The sequence below is a fragment of the Eptesicus fuscus genome, chromosome 20 (genome assembly GCF_027574615.1).
Source record: "Eptesicus fuscus isolate TK198812 chromosome 20, DD_ASM_mEF_20220401, whole genome shotgun sequence".
Taxonomy (NCBI): domain Eukaryota; kingdom Metazoa; phylum Chordata; class Mammalia; order Chiroptera; family Vespertilionidae; genus Eptesicus; species Eptesicus fuscus.
The window spans coordinates 35,947,340-35,970,285 of NC_072492.1; the positions used below are offsets into that span (position 1 = coordinate 35,947,340).

Sequence of the window (22,946 nt, forward strand, 5' to 3'; positions counted from 1 at the left end):
GTGTTCCTTTCTCTCTCAAAGGTTTTGAATCAAACAGAGGATCACCGCCAGAGGGTTCTGCAGGCAGCTGCTAAGAACATCCGTGTCTGGTTCATCAAAGTGCGGAAGATGAAGGCCATCTACCACACCCTGAACCTGTGCAACATAGATGTGACCCAGAAGTGTCTGATTGCAGAAGTCTGGTGCCCTGTCACTGAACTTGACTCCATCCAGTTTGCACTCAGAAGGGGCACGGTGAGTCCCCCACAGCAAGCAGTGCAGCCTCTAGCTAGGAAAAGAGGTTCCCATCCACAGTAACATTAACTAACCATATTTTGATAGCATTTTTACTTTCAGAGTTCTTCAATATACACATCGTGTGTCCTGACAATGCATTTTGCATATGTGTCCTTTTTTCCAAATGTGGAAATGGTACTTTAAAAAAAAAAAAAAAAGATTAAATAACTTAATCATGTATCCATGATTCTTCAGGGTAGCTCATGACCAGAATGTCAATTTCCTAATCCACATTCTCGGCCCATTAGTATAACCTGTGGTATGACCCTGGCAGACTCACTTAGTGGTTAGAAGTACTGCTCTGTTCAAGGCACTGATCTAGTTAGAGGTGTAAAAAACAAGCCCTCAACTACCTTACAGTTTCCTTGGAGAGGCTGATGTGCAATCATATGGTCAGACTGTACAGAAGACAGTCTGTACTCAGAGTGGTATATGTGTATGGAGAGAGGGTGCTAGCTTTCCCAACTAAGATGATTGAACAAAAGCTTCAAGAAGGTGGCACTGGGGCTTTGAAGAATGGGTGAGATGCTGATTTACAATGATGAGAAGAAAATATGGACAAAGGCAGGAAGTACAGTACGACATTCATGGTTGGGCAAAAACGGAATTATAATGGGCAAACTGAAATACTAGGATGTGAACTTGATTAGGTAGAACCTAATTGAGAAAGGTTTTAAAATACCAGATTACTTTTTAAATTCTATTCCAGAAGGAATGGAGAAGCTGTAGAAGAAGTTATATAGCAGTGAAAGGACATGACCAAAGCATTTTAAAGGAGTAATCTATTGATAGTATCTTGGTTGGATTGGGGAGTAGAGGGAGTCTATAGGTGGGGATCAATTAGGAAGTTGTTTTAAACACAGAGCAGTAAACTGTAAGGGCCCCTGGGGTAAGAACTGACAATAGGAAAAGAAAATAAAGATGAATTTGTGAGACATTCTGAAGGAAGAATCAATTAGGTAAACTTGGTTTCTAGCAACGTGTGAGAGAAGGACAAGAAGAAATAAACATAAATGTTTCTGAGGCATCAAAACTGGGTGGCTGGTAGGATAATGGTTCAATTAATGGAAGTAAAAGTTCAGCAAGAGAAACTTAGGGGGAAAATGGTAAGTTCAGTTTCAGTCACATCGCGAGGCTGGACAGAAATCCACACGGAAATGTCAAGCAGATACTAGGACAGGTTCTTGATAGAAAAGGCCAAATGAAAGATGTGGGATTCATGAGAGTGGAAGGGAATGAGACCTCAAAGAAGGAAAGTAGGAAGCTAAAGATAGGACCTTGGGGGCCCTGCACTGTTTTGGGATAGTCAGCAAAGACATAAAAAGCATGGCTAGTGAGCAGGAGGGGACTCTATGGAATCAAGGGTTTCGCCCAAAAAGAGTCAGCGGCTTGCATATGGGAGAAAAGACCTTGGAATCTGGTGACCAGCAGCCACTTTCAATAAGTGTGCTCAGCTAGACTGCAAGGATTCGGGAGTTTAGAGCAGGTGGTGAGGGAGGAAAGTCAGAGAATGTACTTTGCTTTCTCCATAAACAGAGGAGAGAACAAGGATACCCCTAGGAAGGCAGGTGAGGATGTCTCCAGAGAAAGAGTTTCCATGGTTACTGTGGTTACACATTTTAGAATTAAATGTTTTTTTACAGTAAGGATTTTCTTCCCAAGACTTAATTTAAATCTTTCATTGTAAATTTTATACCTAGTTTCAGTTTCCCCAAAGACTGCGGATGATTGAGATAAAATTTACATGAAATAAAATACACACATTTTATGCATACAGTTGGATGGGTTTTGATAAATATGAATACCTGTGTAACCATCACCACATTTAGGAGCATGACCTAATTTGATATATGTGCTTAATGTTTGCCAGGAGCACAGTGGGTCCACCGTGCCCTCCATTTTGAACAGGATGCAGACAAACCAGACTCCCCCAACCTATAACAAAACGAACAAGTTCACATATGGCTTTCAGAACATAGTAGATGCTTATGGAATTGGAACTTACCGAGAGATAAATCCAGGTAAAAAAAAAAAAAAAAAGCTTGAATCGTTTCCCTCTAGAGGTTTTATTTTTTGCTTGTCATATATATACTTTTAAATATATATATTTTTTTATTTCAGAGATGGGGAGAGAGAGATAGAAACATCAGTGATGAGAGAGAATCATTGATTGGCTTTCTCCTGCACATCTCACACTGGGGATCAAGCCTGCAACTCATGGGCATGTGCCCTGACCAGGAATCGAACCATGACTTCCTGGTTCATAGGTCTATGCTCAACCACGGAGCCACAACGGCCCGGCTCTTTGTTTTATCTTTTATTGCCTCACTTTAAATGCTGTTAACAACTGGCTTAAAACTAAAGATGTCAAGACCTCAGCACTAGTGTAACTCCTGTAGAGAGGTGCCCATTTAACTCCTGTTCTCTGTTTTTTACAGAACAGGTTATTTGGAGAACTTCGTTGATGATTAAGCAAAATTTGACTGTGTAAAATTTTCATAAATTTTATTATTAAAATTTGAAAGAATTATAGAAATGATCTCATTCAAGATCCCATCAAAAGGAGAAAAATCTTATATATTAAAAAAAAAAGGTGGTTTTATAGGCATGAGCTCTGTGGATTGGATTCTTCTATGTTTATGTTTTACAGATATAAAACACCTGGCTTTCTCTAGCACACCATTTGCAGGAACTGCTTTAAGCAAAAGTTTTTTCCCCAAGATATCTGACATTTTAAAATGGCTTCCCTGTTCCAGGTTAGAGAAAATATAGCAATTATTGACCATGTTAGGCACAAAGCAGGTTTCTCCTCTGTTTGGAGAGTTAATTATTAAGTCAAGAGTCTGAGAATTCGTTTTCAGCTGGAGCCTTCTTCGGGACCTGCCTTGCTCCGGGTGCTGGGCTTTCTCCTGCTTACCCGGTAGCTTTATTCAGCTGGGAAAGCGTTGCTGCAGAGAAGAAAGCTGCCTGTCCAGGAGCAGTGTCCCAGGGATTAGAAAAAGGAATCAGAGAACAAACCACATTGTTGCCAATGCTAGAGGCAAAGCTTTCACTTCCTGTGTGCTTTGGTTAAAACGCTAGCAGTAGCTCAGATGCCATCAGAGCTCCTTGTGAGGTGCACAGCCAGGGGAGGTTTTCTCTGGGAGTCCAAAGTCACCTAATGTTGACCTTAGCATACGGAGAGCAATGTGATGAGTTGGGAGTTGTTACGGTTTTCTGTGCTTTGTCTTTTTTCTCCTTTGTTGTTTTTTTTATTAAAAATGTTTTTACTTTATTTTTGTTGACATTATTACAAATGTCCCCATTCTGCCCCTCTTTGTTTTATTTTAATATAGTTTTTATTGTTGATAGTATTATAGCTATCTCCCATTCTCTCCCCCTTGTTTTTTTTATTAATTTATTTTTTTTATTACAGTTGACATACATCACTATATTAGTTTCAGATACATAACATAGTGATTAGACATTTATACACCTTACAAAGTGATCATCCCAGGAAGTCTGGTACCCACCTGACATCCTTTGGTTTCTTTATAGCTCCATATACCATCATCACTTTCCCTTTCCTATTTGCTGTGATGTTTGGGGACTTTGGCCATGGCATTTTGATGACCCTGTTTGCTGTATGGATGGTGTTAAGGGAGAGCCGGATCCTCTCCCAGAAGAATGAGAATGAGGTAATGTTTAAGTTACATCTTGCAGTAGACTGAAATTTTATAATTCCTCAAGCATTCATTATGAAAATTATGATCTGGAAGTCTGCTGTCATGAATTTATAGAGAAGTTACGTAAATTTTAACACTTAAAGAGGCCACATGCTGTGAAAGTGAATTTCTTATTTGCATTGTATTATGGTCTTTACTTCAAGCTCCCTGACCCAAGGATGGGGTTAAGTGGTCTGAGAGGAAGGGTCTAGTGTTTTCTAAACAACATTGTCCCAACAAGAGCTATAGCAAGTACATTTCATTGACTTCTTTCTTCTGGTTCCCAGATGTTTAGCACTGTGTTCAGCGGACGGTACATTATTCTGTTGATGGGTGTGTTCTCCATCTACACTGGCCTCATCTACAACGATTGCTTTTCCAAGTCTCTCAATATCTTTGGATCATCCTGGAGCGTACGGCCAATGTTCATATCTAATTGGACGTAAGTTGCAAAAGAAGCTAAAAGTCAAAGCTTATTTCTTTCATATTCACCTCTGATTTTCCAGACAACTGGTAAACTAACGCTTCTTTAGGAGCTGGTTGGCGACGTCTCTGTTTCGGAAGAACGCAGTGTCTCCTCTTATTTATCCTCCACAAACTTTGTGGTTTGCTCAGCAGTTTCAAGGAGCCGAGGCTAAAATAGGCACATTGGTTCTTTTTATGAATTAAAAGCAGATTCTCCAAATTCCCTACTTGGTTGTGTGTATGTGTTTAAGTTTGTTGTTGTTGTTATCTCTGATCCCTTCTCATCTCAGATGCTAGTACCTATTCTTTTTATTGAAGAACTGAGATAGCTCTAGTAGTTTCTTTTGGGGTCAGTTTCTGTTGATAAAAAAATAAATGCAACTTTTCTCCTAATTTAGGGAGGAGACGCTTCGGGGGAACCCTGTGCTCCAGTTGGACCCAGCTGTCCCTGGAGTTTTTGGTGGACCATATCCTTTTGGCATCGATCCAGTAAGAGCACTTCTTTCCTATATGTCTAACACAAAGATGTTAAATTGTGACCCTAAAGTGAGAGAATAAAGTGAAGATAAATAGTTATTTGGTTTTTAGTTGACATACATATTTTTGGAAAACCTTGGTTTATCTGTTCAGTGTACTTCAAAGCCATAAAAGACGCAAGTGCCTTGGGAAGCCAAAATGATTTTTCCTGCACTGCTTATTTCAGAGGTGGTTAGTAATATTTACTCTGGGAAGACTGATTTTCAAGACTCCTTCCCAGTTTAATTTATTTACCTTAATTTGTTTGTCTTTTTCACAGAACAGAAATAGCTCTTCTCTCTGGGTTTCAACTTCCAGTCTTATCTTTACATACTATAAGAACTTATCCAAGAATTTAATTATTTTTTTCAAGTACTTAGGCAAATAAGTGTGGTTAACTCTTTTGTATTGTGTGCCTAAGAAAGGGAGTAGGATGAACTGAAGAATAAGTGTTAGAGAGTAACGATTATATAATTTCAGGTGGGGAAACATCATGGCCCAGAGAGATTAAGGTTTCTTTCTTTTTTTTTTTTTTTTAAATGTATTTTATTGATTTTTTACAGAGAAGAAGGAAGAGGGATAGAGAGTCAGAAACATCGATGAGAGAGAAATATCAATCAGCTGCCCCCTGCACACCCCCCACTGGGGATGTGCCCACAACCAAGGCACATGCCCCCCCAAACCAGTTAGGGCTAGATTAAGGTTTCTTATTAAAATGGGAAATAAATTGTCCCTAGCTTGTTTGGCTCAGTGGATAGAGCATCGGCCTGCAGACCAAAGGGTCCCGGGTTCAATTCCAATAAAGGACACATACCTTGGTTGCAGGTTCCTCCCCCGCCCGGGGCCCTGGTCAGGGCTCCTGCAGGAGGCAACCAATTGATGTGTTTCTCTCACATCGATGTTTCTCTCTGCCTTTCCCTCTCTCTTCCACTCTCCCTAAAAATCAATGGAGCCCTGGCTGGTTTGGCTCAGTGGATAGAGCGTCAGCCTGCAGACTGAAGGGTCTCAGGTTCGATTCCGGTCAAGGTTGAGGGCTTGATCCCCAGTGGGGAGCATGCAGGAGGCAGCCAATCCATGATTCTCTCTCATCATTGATGTTTGTATTTCTCTCTCCCTCTCCCTTCCTCTCTGAAATCAACATATATATATATATATATATATATATATATATATATAAAATTTTTTAAGTCAATGGAAAAATATCCTTGGGTAAGGATTAATAATAATAATAATAATAATAATAATAAAATGGGAAATAATCTGGCCTTTAAAAATACTTCAGATTGTTATAGGTCAGGAGAAGTGTTTGCAAAAACATAGAGGTGGGGAAATACAGAGTTGATTATTTTAATTATTAGAGAAGTTCATGTTATTGAAATGCTTTTTATGGGCCAGAAATACGTACTGAGCCCTCAGCATATCTGATTTATCCTTAATTTATTGACTAGATGATGCTATCCGTATTACACAGATAAGGAAACAGGCTTGGAGAAGTTTAATAGCATGCTACATATGCATTTAACAAATGTTTATGAATCCCTATTATCTGCAAGGCATAGTGCCTTCTGGGGGGAACACAGAACTTTTAAGACATAATTCCTGCCCTCAAGTAGCTTAGAGTCTAATAATATTTCCTCACGTTTATATAGTGTTCTGTAGTTAAAACGTTTTTATGCAGACATTTCTTTGGATACTTACAGGGTAGATATTGAGTTTGAAGTGACTGTGGGGGACACCCAGGAAAATGTCTGTCAGGCAGTTGGAGTTGTAGAGCTGAATTTCAGGTGAGATTGGGGCTGGAGAGAGAACCAGTCACAACTTTTCAGGTTAGAGGTCACCGAGGATCAGCTCTTCACGAAGAGGCCAATTCAGAAAAAAACGACGCTGGGCTAGATGGTAGAAGATCCTGCTTGTCAGGCTACAGATTTTGCACTTTGGCCTAGAGATGATGGTGGGGATTCGGGGGGAGGTTTTGGCTCAGGGAAATGACTGTGTCAGAGTCACAATTTAGGAAATGTTATCTGATGGCCATGTTATCTGGCAGCAGAACTGTCAGGAAAGTATTACAGGCATCCAGGCCTTAGGGGACAAAGCTTAAGGCAATTAATATTTAAAAAGTAGATGGACTGCCCTAGCCAGTTTGGCCCAGTGGATAGAGTGTTGGCCTGTGGACTAAAGGGTCCCAGTTCGATTCCAGTCAAGGGCACATGCCTGGGTTGTGGCCTTGATCCCCAGAAGGGGGGAGTGCAGGCTAATCAATGATTCTCTCTCATCATTGATGTTTCTCTCTCCCTCTCCCTTTCTTCTCTGAAATCAATAAAAATATATTTTAAAATAAACAAATAAAGCTTCTTTAAAAAAAAAAAAAGTAGATGGACCGACAGCACCACAGGGACATGATAAGCAAAACACAAGATTGTGGAAACATCTACAGATAACTGGGTAACTGACCCAATTTCTTCAACAAATACTTTGTAAGGAATAAGAAATGAGAGTTGGAGGGAAAACCTCTAGATTAAGACTTAACAGCTATATCAACAATCACGGTGTATAGGCCTTGTCTGGACCTTACTTTGAATAAATGAGTTATTAAAAAGCATTTGGACACAATCCAGGGAAGTCCGAATGTTGACTATATATTTCATGATATTAAGGAATCATTGTTACTGTTTTCGGGTGTTATGATAGCATTGTGGTCATGTTTTTAAAATGAATCCTTCTTTTTAGAGATCTGCACTGAAATATTTACAGTAAAATTATATGGTTCCTGGATTTTGCTTCAGAATAATATGGAGGTGGGGAGTGGGCTGGGGCTATGATGGAGCCAGATTGACCGAGAGTGCATAGGTGGATAATAATTGTTGAAACTAGGTGATGTCTATGAGGGAGTTGTCTGTTATACTATTCTCTCTACTTAAGAATGTGGTTAGAATTTTCCATAATTAAAAAACAACCCTATTTTTTAAAGGGGTGACTATTTTCCCATTTGAGCACTCTTTGTAATACCCTTTTGTTTCCTTGGGTTGTGACAGATTTGGAACATCGCTACTAATAAACTGACCTTCCTCAACTCCTTTAAGATGAAGATGTCCGTTATCCTTGGTATCATCCACATGATGTTTGGAGTCGGTCTGAGCCTTTTCAACCATATGTGAGTCGCTCTGTTTCTGTCATAAGAATGTGCATAGTTTAGATAATGCTTTTGCCTAAGGAATTCATGGCATTTTGGGGGAGGGATTGGTAACTCAGAACCCTGTTCTGTGTTTAAAAAGTGCTTTTAAGAAATTGAATGTTCTTGCCCTGACCGGTGTGGCTCGGTGGATAGAGCGTCGGCCTGCGGACTGAAGGGTCCCGGGTTCGATTCCGGTCAAGGGCATGTGCCTTGGTTGCGGGCACATCCCCAGTGGGGGGTGTGCGGGAGGCGGCTGGTCGATGTTTCTCTCTCATCGATGTTTCTGACTCTCTCTCCCTCTCCCTTCCTCTCTGTAAAAAAAAAAATCAATAAAATATATTTAAAAAAAAAAAAAAAGAAATTGAATGTTCTTAAATGGGGCTTACTTAATATTAGTCCCTTAAAAATTTACAATTGCAGTGAAGATCTTTGAAAGAACCTTGTGTAATTTTCATCAAAATGAGTGAGTTATTTTTTCCTTGATGTGTAACTCGCATGAAATTTTGAACTGTGAATGGACTAGATTTTCCAATCTCTCTCTCATGGGAGAATGGAGGGGATGGTACTGGAACTGTTCAAGGTCCAAAAGTTTGGAAGTCATCGTTAATCCCGTTTGTCTCTGTTGCCTCCGGTGCTTCTGGCTCTTGCTTCTTAAAGTAATAAAGACAGAATTGAGGGAGTCATAGGAGAAAATTTAGTGAGGGCTCCATTTGGTGTAGGGGTGGCCCTGGGTCTGTTCACTTCTCACGTTTTTTTCTCTCTTCCTTTTTAGCTATTTCAAGAAGCCCCTGAATATCTACTTTGGGTTTATTCCTGAAATAATCTTCATGACCTCTTTGTTTGGCTACTTGGTTATCCTTATTTTTTACAAGTGGACGGCTTATGACGCTTTTACATCTGAGAAAGCACCAAGCCTTCTGATCCATTTCATAAACATGTTCGTCTTTAACTACGAGGACATTCATAATTCAATGCTATATTCTGGACAGGTGCGTCAGCCCAGACGTGGACGGTCTTAGGTGGTTATCCTAGGTCAGGAAGTTAGATGTTTCTGTTACCCTAAAAAAAACTTAAATCCCTTTCTGTAGGATTTGGTTTTCAATTCATGCATCCAGACCTAAATTCAGCCTGTCCTCCTTACTTGGGAGGGTCTACTATAATTTTTGTATCCAGAAAGGGTAGAATAATAACTCTCATCCTATGGGACAATTCCTGGGCTTTGCCACATCTGCTAATTATTTTGAGAATCTGGTTAGCATTATTCACAAGTCAGTAAGAAAGTACTGTTTTGGGGGTAATTTGTGCTGGAATTGGAAACTGCATGTTTGATTAATGTGATGTGCCTTGTCCTTCTTTGCAGAAAGGAGTTCAGTGTTTCCTGGTTGTGGTTGCATTGCTGTGTGTACCGTGGATGCTACTGCTTAAACCACTGGTCCTTCGCCATCAGTATTTGAGGAGGAAGCATTTGGTGGGTGTATTTCTGTTGCTGAAAGTTACTACATATTTTTTTAAGATCAAGACAATTCCTCCTTGGATCTAATGAATTGTGCATAAGTCTATATACTCTTAAAATGCGTTTGTGTCATATCCCAGCATGAGCACTGGACCTGCTGAAATCAAAAAGTGTTTTTGCTGCCTGGACATGTGGATGCAGCTTTGAGTAGCTCGGGTATAGAGAATAAGTCATAAGTGTTTACCTTTCCTGGTCGTGTTTTGCTCATGCTGTGCTCAGCAAAATCCAGGTCTGGGCCTGTCTAGATGCAGCATCAGACACAACAAGGCAGCAAGAGCTGCAGCCGTGTGAACCCACTCATGTGGTTTGCCTGGGCAACCACAGGGCTGACACTGAGACATTTTCTTTTGAAATAAGACCGTGATACTCCAACCAGCCAAAACATCCGGGGGAAATTTGGCTTGAAGCATGTTGTTTTTTCTTTTTAAAAAGCAGCATACATACTTGTGTTTACTTAATGTATGTGTGCATGTGAATTCTACACACACACACACACACACATGCTTAAGTTGCCACATGTTCACTTCTAGCTATGCAGTAATGCTTACTTATTACACTGCGGTAAAATCCAAAAGATCTTTTTGCATGACTCTCATATGGCTGTTAGATTATTATTCCTGTTGGAGAGCAGCTGAGTTACAAGACCCTCCTTCTCCCTTTTCTGACCATCTTCACCCTTCCATGTCCCCTGCATTCGTCTCCCCCTTCACTCCCTCCCTCTTTTGTTTTCTTCTCCCTTCCTCTTTTCTTCCCTTCACTATCAGGAAGGGCAACCTGTGGAGGCCCCAGTCAGCCCAACCCCGAGCCAACAGGGACTAGAGGCAGCAGCGGCTGCAACAGTGAGTGAATTTAAACCAACAAACCATCACATTTTGTGTAAAGAGGTGGCAAACAGTGCAGCAGCATTCTTTTTAACTGTATTGAGAGCGTGGGACATGTGTGCTCTTGGGAAGTATGTCCTTGTTACTCATTGAGACGACAGAAAAGAGTTCCACCTCTTATGAGTAGATTCTGATATCATCTTGACCCTTGGCCTATAAGTTTCTGTTCAGATATGTAAGTCCAGTCATGGTTATGGAAGCAGAGTGGCTGTTGTACCCTCTCCGGGTCCCATCATCTTCATCCAAGATGGCAGCTCTTAGACCCACCCACTTTCATGTCTGTATGTTGTGACCATGTATTGGATGATTTTTCAGCACGGAGCAAGAACGTCTCTGTGATTCTGGAATTGATTTCCCGACACTTAAAGTTCTGCTTCAGCAGATGCTGGGACATTCGGTCCATTTTAGCTGTGACTTAGTCTCCCTCCATTGGAAGCTTATACATGTCTCCTTTTTGTGAGAGACTCCGAAGCCCTCACGTCCTCAGCTGCTCCAGTGAGAACCCGGCTCTGCCGTGTGTCTTGTGTGTGTTGTACATCTGGGGTAATAACCAGAGTCATCTCTGTTTTGGTCTTTCCTTCTTCCAATACTAGCTTATTATTCAGAATCAGCAATTTGAATGTTAAGCATTTCAATATCTGTCCTTAAAAACATCTCTTAACCAAAATCTTACAGTGCCCTAATATCAAACTAGTACAATCTATTCTACGTAATGAATCTATAGGATTTTTAAGTCTCACCAGTAGTGATCACTCATGTACTGTTGTGTTCTGGTAGCATCGTACTCCTTTAAAAGAAAATGAAATATTTAGATGGATATCCATTTCCTTCATTAGGTGTTTCTGATCATTTTAAACTTTGAAAACTATGATCATCCTTCTAGAACTAGTCTAAGAGGGCTGATATTTTGAATAAGAAGGTATTTTAATATTGCTGCTTACATTATTTTCAAGTAGGAACTTTCTCTTTTCCTATAAGAAAAAAATATTAAAAATCCTTAAAGCACAAACTATCCATGTATTTACATTCTTTCTATGGGCTCTCTTTCTGCTAGTCTTAATGTTTTTAAGGTGTGCTTCTGATGCATCAATCTTGATGCTTTTAAATCTGGCATCCTCTTCTTTCATACTATCCAAGTTAAAAGTCCCCAGTCTAGAAACCCCCACATTCATAGGGTCTTCTTAGCCCACTGGGTGTTTTTGTTGTTTTTTTTTTAGCCAAACATCTGGAGAGCAGCCTAAAGGCATCAGGATGATAACTCTATAACAAGGACTCTGGATTCTTGACCCCAAGGGCTGAGGATATGAACACGGATCTGTTTTTGTTCTGTTCTGTGTCCTCTTGGTTGCCTGTAAGCCTTGTGTCACAGTTTAGTTTTTTCCTTTTCTTTTTTTTTTTGCTGGTGTGTGTGTGTCTCATCCCCCTTCCTGTGACTCTCATTCCCTGTGTTCTGAAAGGACATTCGTTAGTATCTAGCTGGGAGGCTTAACCTGTCTGCCCCACTCTATCCTCTGGGCGGGGGGTAGCTTCAGAACTGGCCTTCTGCTTTAGGTGCCTTGAAGCCTGCCTCCTGTGCCCTAGAACCCATCCCAGGAGTCCTCTCCTGTCACCCATGCCCTTTGTTGCCCTTTCAGTCCATCTTTTGAGGGTTGTCAGGTTAATATTTGTGTGACCTGGAGGTGCCCAGGGCTTCAGTGGTTCCTGAATCTGACTTCATATCAGAATTACCTGGTGAACTTGACATCTGTTTCTTAGGGTATTAAAACAAATAAGTGGAAGAAAAAATAAAAATGGTCTATAATTCTATGACCCAGAGAATCCCCTACTGACATTAAAAAATACAATTAAAGCAATAGGTGACCTTGGTTAGAAAATGCAAATAAGGGAACATTTGAGATCTTGCTCCCCAGCATGTGCTGTCGGTTTGGCTCCAAAAAAAATTCGGGGGGAAAAGAAAATGCAAATAATACTGAAAGCGAAAGCCTCCCTGTCCCCAGAACCCTTCTCCTCCTTAAGGGTATTATTAACAGCATTTTACCTCCAAATTTTTTTTCTGTGTATGTCAGCATATATCTATCATCTTCTGAGATAAGTGCATATGTGGATGTACATATATTTTTTAAGACACATCAGGAATTGTGTTTAAACTGTAGCACTATTTTGTCCCTTGATTTATTAAGTTATTAAAAATTTAGTGTATCTTGGAGATTGTTTCATAGTTATTCTCACTCTTTTTTATAGTTGCCTAGCATTCCATAGACCATTCTATTGGATGTGCTAAAATTGTGTGATCACTTTCTTACTAATGGATGTGTTCATTGTTCCCAGTTCTTTGCTATTACAAGTAGCAATTTAGGGAACATCCTTGATAAAATTTCACAAGCAAGTTCCCAATAGTGGGTGGGATTGTATTGCTGAGTCTCAAAGGGTGCATGCATTTTCAGTTTTGATAAACAATCAAAATGATTATACAATTTGTACTTGAGGGTATATATTTTTAATATAGATTTCCTAGGCTCCACCCCAGACCTGCTGAACTTGCACTTTCTGGGAGTAGTATTTGAGAGTCTCTGTGTACTGAAATGCAGCTTTCAAGGTGACTCTGATGCAATGGTTCTCTACCCAGCACGTGAGAACCGCTGCTAGAAGAGGGAGCGTTTGTCCAAGCAGTGGGATCTGGTGGTCAGTAACTGAGAACAGGTGAAGGTGTGCGTGGGGACCTCCAAGCAGTTGTCCAAACCTGCTTACACATTGTTTGTGCTGCTTGCCCAGAAGGCTGCTTTGCAGGAGAGCAATCTTCCAACTCTTGTCTTGTTTGGTTCTGTAGACAGAAACCATATGAAGTGGGCCTAGGGGCTGTTTCTTTTTTTAAAATATGTTTTTATTGGCTTTAGAGAGGGTGGGAGTGAGAGGGAAAGAGAAGCATTGATCAGCTGCCTCCATCATGCCCCCTACTGGGGATTGAGCCTGCAATCGGGCATATGCCCAGATTGGGAATCGAACCAGCGACCTTTTGGTGCACGGGACTAGGCTCAACCAACTGAGCACCACCGGCCAGGGCCAGGGGCTGTTTCTTCAGCTCCTTTCACTCTGTGGCAGGTTAGCACTAATTAATATCGGTCAGACTTCATCCCCGTTCTGCCTAGTTTTTGTAGCCACAGAGTCCTTTTGCCTCAATAAACCTAAGCTTTTCCAAATCAGGTTGACATAGAAATTCTGGTTCTGGAGACCCTACTGAAAACTATGCCTGGGAAGTGAGGAGAAGCAAATACCCATCAGCATCTGCCCACGTGCCCAGAAAGAGTTGTTTTCACACTCCAGAATCCTCCATTGGAGGAAAGGAGTTTTCTTTTTTTAAAACTCAGTATTCTCTAGCAGCGAGCTCAAGTACATTAAGCCTTTTTTCCTTCCCTTTGTTCCTGAGCAGAGGCCCCGTACATTTCTGGGAGAGGTGGCTGGAACTCTTGGGGCTCCTGTTGAAAGCTTATCAGACAGACCAGGTTACAATCATCATGTCATTCGGTGCCCCTCCCTCTTAGAAAGTCTACTCTTTAGTTCAGTTTCAGAAAAACTTAGGCCATTGAAAGCTTTGCAGATAGAGCTCCACTTGCTATGAGAGTCTGTTCGTGCTAAGCTTTTCCATTCAAGCAGGATTCTTAATTAGCATTGACCGAGGCAAGGTTGGTGTCTCTGGGTGCAGCAGGCAGAACTGCCTATTTCCTTCCATCAGGACAAGTTGGTAAATGCAGTTGGGGCTGGGGCTGGGGCGGTGGTGGTTGGGGTGGGAACAGTGGTTTGTTTTTACTCAGCTGTTTGACCAGCTGGTTTTGCTTTTGTTGTTAGAATATATACGTTTCTGAGGTTTGTATGTACTAACCATCGCCCTTCCCCACCTCACAAAATGTCATATTAAAGCCCAGGCAAATTCTACTCTTTCTGTGTGTAGGGAACTGTCAACTTTGGTGGGATCAGGGTGGGCAACGGACCGACAGAGGAGGATGCTGAGATTATTCAGCATGACCAGCTCTCCACCCATTCAGAAGATGCAGAAGAGGTAAGATCCAGTGGTGTGGGCTTCCTCTCCTTCCACTTTGGGTCAGCCCTGGTCTGTGCACCTAACTGGCTTCACTCCGGTCTTCTCCTTGAAAAAATTAAAATGCTAATCCTAATGATCAGCCTGCTTCTGGACCTCTCGGGGCACCACAGCTTTTTCCAAGGGGCCCCGTAAACTCCAGGTGCTGCTGGCAGAGCCCGCAGCAGTGTTTTCTGTTGTTCCACTTCTGAAGTTCTGAGTTGCATGCAGATCTCAATTACTACCTGCTCTCCTGGGCACTGAGGCAGAGTAGGCCCCAGCTTCCCGGCTCTTATTACCAGGAACACAGCCCATGTGGGCAGCATCCGCATCCCTTGCGCCTTCCAAGGATGGCTCCAGCTGGAACTGTAACCACTGATACTTTGGAAGTCCTGTCCCACCGATGTGCTCTTGTTGCAGATATTTCATTGGAGCCTTTTAAAAATGCCTGCTTTTTATAGGGAGAGTGAAAAACACTAGTAAGGCTAAGCTAGACTTTTCCTACACCACCACCTCCAAGCTCAGTTTTTTAAAATTCACAGTCTTTGCCTAACCACTCGTAGCACAAAGCCTCTGAACTTTTGGATCTCATCTGTTCATTGTATTCTTTTTAAAGCAAATGGGATAGGAGTTGAGGACCCAGGTGACTGGACTTTTTAGTCTGACTGACCACTTTCACTATGTGTATGACCTTTTTAAAAAAATTGTAGGGGTTGGGATGCCTTTTAAAAATAATTCTAACTGCTCTAAATTCCGCTGATTTTGCTTTCCTGTATGCTGAGGAGGCTGCCTCCACCATGTTAGACCCACTTAACATTAACCGTCCTCCCCACGAAGCAATGGTAGTCTCGTGTTCGTGACTTGACCTTGTTGTGTGCCACGGCTTCCCACTAAGTGTAACTTTGTGTTTTCAAGCCTACCGAGGATGAAGCGGTAAGAAACAAGCGGCTTTGCCTTCATGTTTATCTGGGGCTTGTCTTCCCGTCCTTGTGATCACTTTGCTGACCCTGCTGCATCCGGGGGCCACACAGGACACCCGCGTATCCTGCATCTCACTGGCCATTTCTAACCAGTTCGTGAATCTGTGTTCTGAAAAAGCTCATCTCCATTAACTGCATCTCACGTTGGTCACCTCTGTCTTTGTTTCATTGACTTCGCTGATCTAATACCTCTGAGAATGGCTTTGTAAGGAGCTACAAGTAATGTCTGCATTGGCATTCTTGAAGTGACTCCCCTTGGGGGTTAAATCCCATTGGCTTCTGCCTGCCTCTCCTGTGATGTTATGTATGGTCGCTCTGCACTGGGAGTAGCTGTTTCCTCCCTGGTCCTTTGAGTGTTTATGAGTAAAGCTCCCCCTTCCTCCCTGTCTGAGATGCAGCCAGCCTCTTCCTGCTGCCCTCATCAGCTTGATGATGCTTGAAGTGACAGTTGCTGGACCCTCGCCTTGGGGTCAGCTCTACCTCTGTGTGACCCAGGTGGGAAGTAGACAGCGTTCAAAAGGAGGCTTTGCCTCTTAGATGTATCCCAGTAAAAAAACAATCCATCTGTGATATTAGCCACACACAGAGCATAACAACAGAGAGTAGAAAGAAAGTTGGCGAAATGTTCAGGCTGCATCTGGAGTAGGCCTTCTAGCTCAGCAAGAATTCCCTTAGCAATATACAAGTTTGGAATCGGGTTTTTAAAAGGCCATGCTGCACTGTTTGCATCTTCCCCCCAAATTTCTCTCTGAAATACTTAGACCCATAAACCTTCCCTTCCCTGGCTCTCCTGTTCTCTGTAAGGGGGCAGCGTGATAGGAATGGGAAAAAGTCTTTGCTGTTTTGTGTAAAAACAGACAGTGCTCAGTCCTCCTAAAGGCTGAGAGGCTCCTCTGGACGCTCCTCTGTGCAGTCTCTGGCTGGGCCGCCTGGACGGGATGGGGAGTGTGTTCCATGTTAGTGAGGAGCCCAGCCCCCTCCCAGTAACATCGCCTCCAACAACACTGCTCTTTCTAAATGTCGTACTAACTGAGCACCCAAATGCCATGGTCATTGCCAGAACAGCCCTTATTTGTAGCCATGTCCCAGGGGAGTTGAACATCGAAACAAGAGGGACTGTAATTCAGCTGCCCTAGTCTCTGGCCCCCCGAGATCCCTAAGGGTTCTGTTTTTCATAGCTTCCTAAGTAGTCATAACACTTTATCAGACACATACACAGTTTAGTTTGCTACAGACAAATATGGATAACTGTCACAGTTATCTAAAGATTTCAAACAAAACAGAATTCTTAAAAAAATCCAGCCTACTTCCCCCAGAACTTCCCCATATTGCTTGGCTGTGAAAACCTGTTTGCCGCATACAGGTCATTGCTCAGCCCAGTGGAAGCAGCGGTCCCTCTCCCTGGGGGGCACTCAGGACAATTGCAGACCAGGGCCAGGTCGTGTGATTGTCTAGGAAACCTTTGAAGACTAGCCATTCAACAGGGGTCAGTGGCACCTCTCCCTACTGTGTCATCTCACCAGGTGTGCTCATCCAACCCATCCATCCATTCATTCACCCTCCACGTGTCAAGCCTCTGTTTAATGCTACAGAAGGAAAACTGAAAGAAGGAAAACATAGTCCTTGCCTTCAAGGACTCCCAAACAAATTGAGGAAACAGTCTGGGTGGTAGATGCTGTGATCATAATGTGCCCAGGATGCTGTGGGAACACAGAAAGGAGGCACCTGAAAAACACTGAGTGGGGGTGGGGAAGCGGAGACCAGGAAAGGGCTCCCTAAGGAAATTATTGCTAGGCTTAGTCTCTGTGGAGGGAGAGGGAGATGCAGAACCACCAGTATGAACAGTTATCATAAAGACGCAGAGGCCCGCAAGCCCATCACGCTTGGGATTCAATGGGTATTCAACTTGGCTGAAGCTCAGAGTCAGGAGTTGGGGGACTCGTGAGAGGTAAGACTAGAGGTTGGCAGTAAATGATCCACAGATTGTTCGGACAACAAGGAGCCATCAGAGGGTGGTGAAGCTGAAAGTGACACAACAAATGTGCATTGCTGAAGTGGAGATGTTAGAGGACTGGATTGGGGAGGGGGCACAGTCTGGAGGCATGGGGACCAGCTAGCCTGCTATGAGTCAGGAAAAAATTGGGAGGCCTGGGAGAAGCAAACATTTTCAGGGGGAGTTAGAAAGGAAGGGACCAATATGAGACTAAGAATGCAAAAGCTACAGGTCCCAGTTCCTTAGCGAAGATGGGCATTCAAGATTGATTGGCAGGCTTGGGTTCCTGGGGGACGAGTAGTGACACCATTAGACGTGAGACATGGACTGGAAGTACATCTTGGTGGGGTCAGCCCCTTCTCTCCCTGCCCTCATGTGTTTCCGGGGCAGTTCTGATGTACTCTGGGTGTGGAGTCATGTGCGTCCTGAGAGAAACTAGTGAAAAATAGACTCTGACCCAAGGGCAGGGCAGGCTGGGGAGTCCCTCTGCTCTTAGGGTTCTGGGCTGGGCTGTGGGGAGAGGCCCCCAGAATGGAACGACCTCCTGTTCTAGAGTAACTGTTGTTTTCTCCACCTGGGAGAGTGGGAGGCCACGAAATGCACCTGGTGCTTCCAGAGCATCTGTATTCTTCCCAGCTGTACTTGCAACAATCCTAAATGTGAACTCCTGAGAGCTTGTTCCAGCCCCACCCCTTTACTCTGGAAATAATTTTGTATGTTGAAAGGAAAACGGAGAAAGGGAGTATGAGGAAAACAGAAACAAAAACCAAACGATATTCTATCTGGTCTTTTTTTTTTTTTTTCCCGATATTCTATCTGGTCTTAATCAACTGTCCAAGTAGGAATTGGTAAAACTTATTTTTTAAAATGTCTTTATTGATTTCAGAGAGGAAGGGAGAGGGAGAGAGAGAGACATCAATGAGAGAAACATCCATCGGCTGCCTCCTGCAGGCCCCCTACTGAAGATCAAGCCCACAACCCGGGCATGTGCCCTGACTAGGAATCGAACCATGACCTCCTAGTTCATGGGTCAATACTCAATCACTGAACCACACTAGCTGGGCAGAATTGGTAAAATTTTTGCTAAAATTTCCATGTCATCTTTTCAGAAGTTACACCAAAAAAGGAGGTTGGTTATCTTGAGTGCAGTAGTTTGTTAAGCTAATTAAGTGAAGTGACTAGAGGTTTAGGGCCTGACAGCTGGGAGCCGGGGGGCTTCCTGCTTCCCTGGCTTATTCACAGTGGGTGTTCCCACTTGGGGACTTGACACACCAGTGGGTACGAATGGGCTAGAGAAGGTCCTTCAAGTCCGGAATGCCATTTTCTCCAAGCGCTCAACTTCACATACACTCCACTTAAGCTCACAGACTAGCCAGGAGAGAAAAACAGACTTGTTGAGAAGAATCTCATGATGTAGTTCATTAAAATGTAGTGTATTGAGGGAAATGGGGGTGTCCCAGTTGGGGACTAAGCAAGGCAGGATTTCAGGGATCAGCATAGCTGAAGTCACCACTGGAGTTCAACTCTGGGGGCTCCTGGCCCTTGGAGCGCACAGGGCCATGCGGCACAGCCCAGACTTCATACACACACACATACACACACACACACACACACACCCAGCCTTATGTCTTCTCTCTGGTCTCCCACCGCAGTTTGACTTTGGAGACACGATGGTGCACCAGGCCATCCACACCATCGAGTACTGCCTGGGCTGCATCTCCAACACCGCCTCGTACCTGCGGCTCTGGGCCCTCAGCCTCGCCCACGCACGTGAGTGTATTTCTCTCGGATCGGGAACTATGGCTTTCCCCTTCTCTGGGCACTCTCTCAGGTGGGGCCTTAAAGAGAGTGAAAATTACAAAAGTTTCTGGGATTATTCAGACTCCAAAGTCCAGAGAGAATGATGTCCAGATGGGAGAATCAGCGCTTTCGCCAGGTTAGCGATGCACAGTGGTCCCACTCAGGTCGTGGGAAGCCAGAATGCAAGGGACACTCCAGGGGAGGTGTGGCAGAGCAAATACAAGGCCCACAGCGCTGCTCCCCAAAATAAACCAGATGCCGTGTCTCTCCCCTGTCCCCAGAGCTGTCGGAGGTGCTTTGGACCATGGTGATCCACATGGGCCTGAGGGTGAAGAGCTTGGCAGGAAGTCTGGCGCTGTTCTTCATCTTCACCGCCTTTGCCACCCTGACCGTGGCCATCCTCCTGGTCATGGAGGGCCTCTCGGCCTTCCTCCACGCACTGCGGTTACACTGGTGAGGGGCGGGGCGGCGGGGGCCGATGTGGGGACGTGTCCTTGGCTGCACTGAGGGCAGCTTTGCTCCTGTCCAGAATCCAGAGCACTAGGAAGTGTCTGCTTTCACATCATTGCGCCCAAGGACCTATCTTAGGAGTGAGCTTCCGGAAATGCCCGCAGATCAGCACAGCTCACTTTCAGAGCCTCCAGGGCGAATTCTCGGTGCGTGTTGTCAGGCTCCGTCTCCCGGCCTCTCATTCTGCAGTGGCTTAAGAGATCTGCTGAGGCTTTATTTTTTGTTTGTTTGGGGTGTTTTTGCTCTGGCATAGAACTTTCTCCTGTCTTCAGAGCAACGAGAACAGCTCTGGAATAGGTTCTAAGCCCAGGAAAATGCTGGAGCACAGTGTACCCCAGTTTTGTCCCCTGGTTCTGGCCTGTGTCAGGGCCTTTGAGGAGGACCCCTGGCAGCTCGTGTGGATGGGGGACCCCTGCTTCCCTAGCGTGTATGTGCACCGAAGCAGCTGCAGAAGGGCAGGTTTGGGGCTGGTTTGTTTTCTTGGATGTAGTTTGTGGCTCTTCATGGCCCTGCATGGGGAGGGAGCTCAGCCTAGGGAGTGGGAGAGCTGGAGTCTGGCCTGGACTGTGACTCTGTGACCTCAAAGTAGGGTTGCCAGATTCAGCAAGCAACATTACAGAACACCTGTTAAATTTGAATGTCAGGTCAACAATGAACAGTTTGGGGGATTTTTTCTTATAGTGTAAATATCTTCCAAATGTGCTTGGGTCATACTTACACTAAAACTGTATCCTGTGCTACTTCTGGCTACCCTGCCCCTTGGAGTCTCCATTCCCTCCATTAGGAGGTGATTCTCCCTTTTTGGGTCTCAAACCCCAGTGGCTCTGGAAGCTCTGGACCCTCTCTCCACAGCAACACCTCCCCCCATGTGAGCACACAGTTTTACCAGCTTAGGGGTCACAGATTCACTGACCCGACCTTAGGAACCCCTAGATGACATCATCTGTGGTGTTCATGATCTCAGGGTCAGAAGGGGGCTTGGAATGTCTCTTTCCATCACTAATCCCAACCTGAGGAAAACCCAGAATCTGAACCTGAAACCTCTTCTCTTCCCCCCCTTATCTTGACTCTCCTCCTGGCTTGGTTATAGTTGAGCCTCCTCAGGGAGCCACTGTTTGTTGTTGTAAGTTGCAGAGGAGAAAGCGAAGGCACGTAGGGGAGTCTGTCCTGCTGGTCGGGGACATGCTTTCTCAGTGCTCAGCTGAGAAGCACCAGGGCTTCCCTCCTGCTCCTCCTCCCCGCCCAGCTGTTGTTTACTGTCCAGCCAGGAGGTGAGGAGCTCCCCATCATTCAGATGTGGGCCACTCCCCTGATCTTAGCTTATCAGCGTCCCCTCTCCCCAGCACACTTCCTCACGGTGTGAGGGAACGTCTGTGTAGGCAGCCTGTGGTGACTCACTTTTTCTTGCGTTCTTGGCTTCCTTCCTTTCCTAGTAACTCCTCTGTCTCCTGAGCCCTGGACTTGAGGGAACAGTTACCACCCCACCGTGATTCCCAAGTGGGGAGCCTGCTGCCTCCCCCGAGGCGGGCGGGATGGGGCTCCGCGCGGTGCTGGGCCAGCACTGTTAGAGCCGTGGGCAGGCGCACCATGACCCTCGGTCGAGGAAGGTCGCCTGGGCTTGGGCCTGTCTCCAGAGTGAGCCCCAGTTGGTGAGGTTATGTGTTATTGCCAGAGGGTTACTTCTTCCTCAGGCTCACCTGTGGCCTCCGAGTGCTCTGTCTCCCCTCATCCACATAACTGAGCCCGAGGAAGTGACAGACGACCGGAGAGCAGGCTTCAGAATCACGCTCTGCCCACACTGGCTGGGCGACCCCGAGGGAAGCATTTCTCTCTGAACCTCCTTGTCTCTCATGCGAAGAGAGAGGATAACGCTGCCATGATTAAATGTGAAGCAATGTACATACCAAGGGACTCACGGTGCCCTGGCGCATCTAAACCATTGTTCAGGTGCAGATCATGGCTGCCCTGCTTAAAACTGGGGTGCCCACAGGGCACCTCCTTGTGGTAGTTGGTAAAGAAACTGCTTTTAGTCTGTTTAGAGAGAAGGGAGACCAATGGGTGGGAAGATAGGTGATACCATCTGAATGCCTCTCCGATGTAGTTTGCAAGGAATAGGCTGGCCCACCACATTGCACTTGTGGGGTTTGGTAGTGGAAATATTGGGCAGAAGAGAAAAAAACAGCGAAAACTCTAGTGCAGCAACGTTTCAAATCCCATCTTACTGAAGGCCTGTTTGGAGCTCATCCCTGCCAAGGGAATGGAATTGGTGCTAGTGCACCCCCTCCTGGCCGAATGTGGATGTGCTTCAAGGATGCCTGGGCAGCAGTTGCGAGTTGTGGCCATCTCCTGAGGGGGCAACAGCTGGTCCTGCTGAGAATGGTGCAGGGACATGGTTGCTGTTTTTTCTGGTGTCCAGCCTGGACGTCTTCATACCCCTGGTATGCAGCTGGGTTCCTGATTCTGATGCAAGGTCTGTCCCATTATACAAGCTCTGGTCTCTTGCATGGAGACAAGAAGAACAACACATGACTCGATAACAAACGTAAACCACTAGTCTGAGGTCCGTGTGGGGTCAGAAGGAGGTGGGTGACATTTGAAAACAACAGTGAGCAGGTTAATGTGCCAGCCTGCCAGTTCCGTCTCCTGAGGCGTCTGTCCCTCTCTTTTCCCCAACCCTGTAAAGTGGGTGGGCCTGCCTGTCACCCTAATTCAATGTGACAGGAAAGGCAAAGGCGGGGATATGCTTTGTCGGTATAACTGTGGCCACCTAACTGCTTTTAGCAGAAAGACTGTTGCCCATGGCCTACCTTCTTCTCTAGCCGTATCCACCCGTGTGTAGGTGTGCACACTTGCACACTCACTGACTGCTTGATGGCTAAAGGGCCGGGACTGGGACCAGTTTGTTGTAAGGGATGCAGTGGTGCCACAGCAGGACACCTTGGGAGCGCTGAGTGAATGGCTGGCTGCCCCAGAAGTAAGAGACCTGAAATGTGTCCCAGGCTGACATCACTGTCCGGACACTGGGACCGTCAGACATGCATGCGCTCCTGGCCCTGAGCTGCTC

At 44.7% G+C, this 22,946-nt stretch overlaps 1 protein-coding gene across 2 annotated transcripts in view; it reads left to right on the plus strand.

Annotated features, from left to right (window-relative positions):
* Nucleotides 1-22,946, plus strand: part of ATP6V0A1 (ATPase H+ transporting V0 subunit a1) — a 53,509-nt gene that overhangs the window by 26,746 nt on the left and 3,817 nt on the right. For both annotated transcript variants that reach the window (XM_008149351.3, XM_008149354.3), the window contains exons 10-20: nt 22-234; nt 2,147-2,297; nt 3,814-3,953; nt 4,268-4,422; nt 4,844-4,934; nt 7,994-8,112; nt 8,906-9,122; nt 9,494-9,601; nt 14,474-14,581; nt 19,225-19,342; nt 19,654-19,825. In XM_008149351.3, the coding sequence (XP_008147573.1) occupies nt 22-234; nt 2,147-2,297; nt 3,814-3,953; nt 4,268-4,422; nt 4,844-4,934; nt 7,994-8,112; nt 8,906-9,122; nt 9,494-9,601; nt 14,474-14,581; nt 19,225-19,342; nt 19,654-19,825 (1,592 nt within the window). The remainder of the gene's footprint in view (nt 1-21; nt 235-2,146; nt 2,298-3,813; nt 3,954-4,267; nt 4,423-4,843; nt 4,935-7,993; nt 8,113-8,905; nt 9,123-9,493; nt 9,602-14,473; nt 14,582-19,224; nt 19,343-19,653; nt 19,826-22,946) is intronic.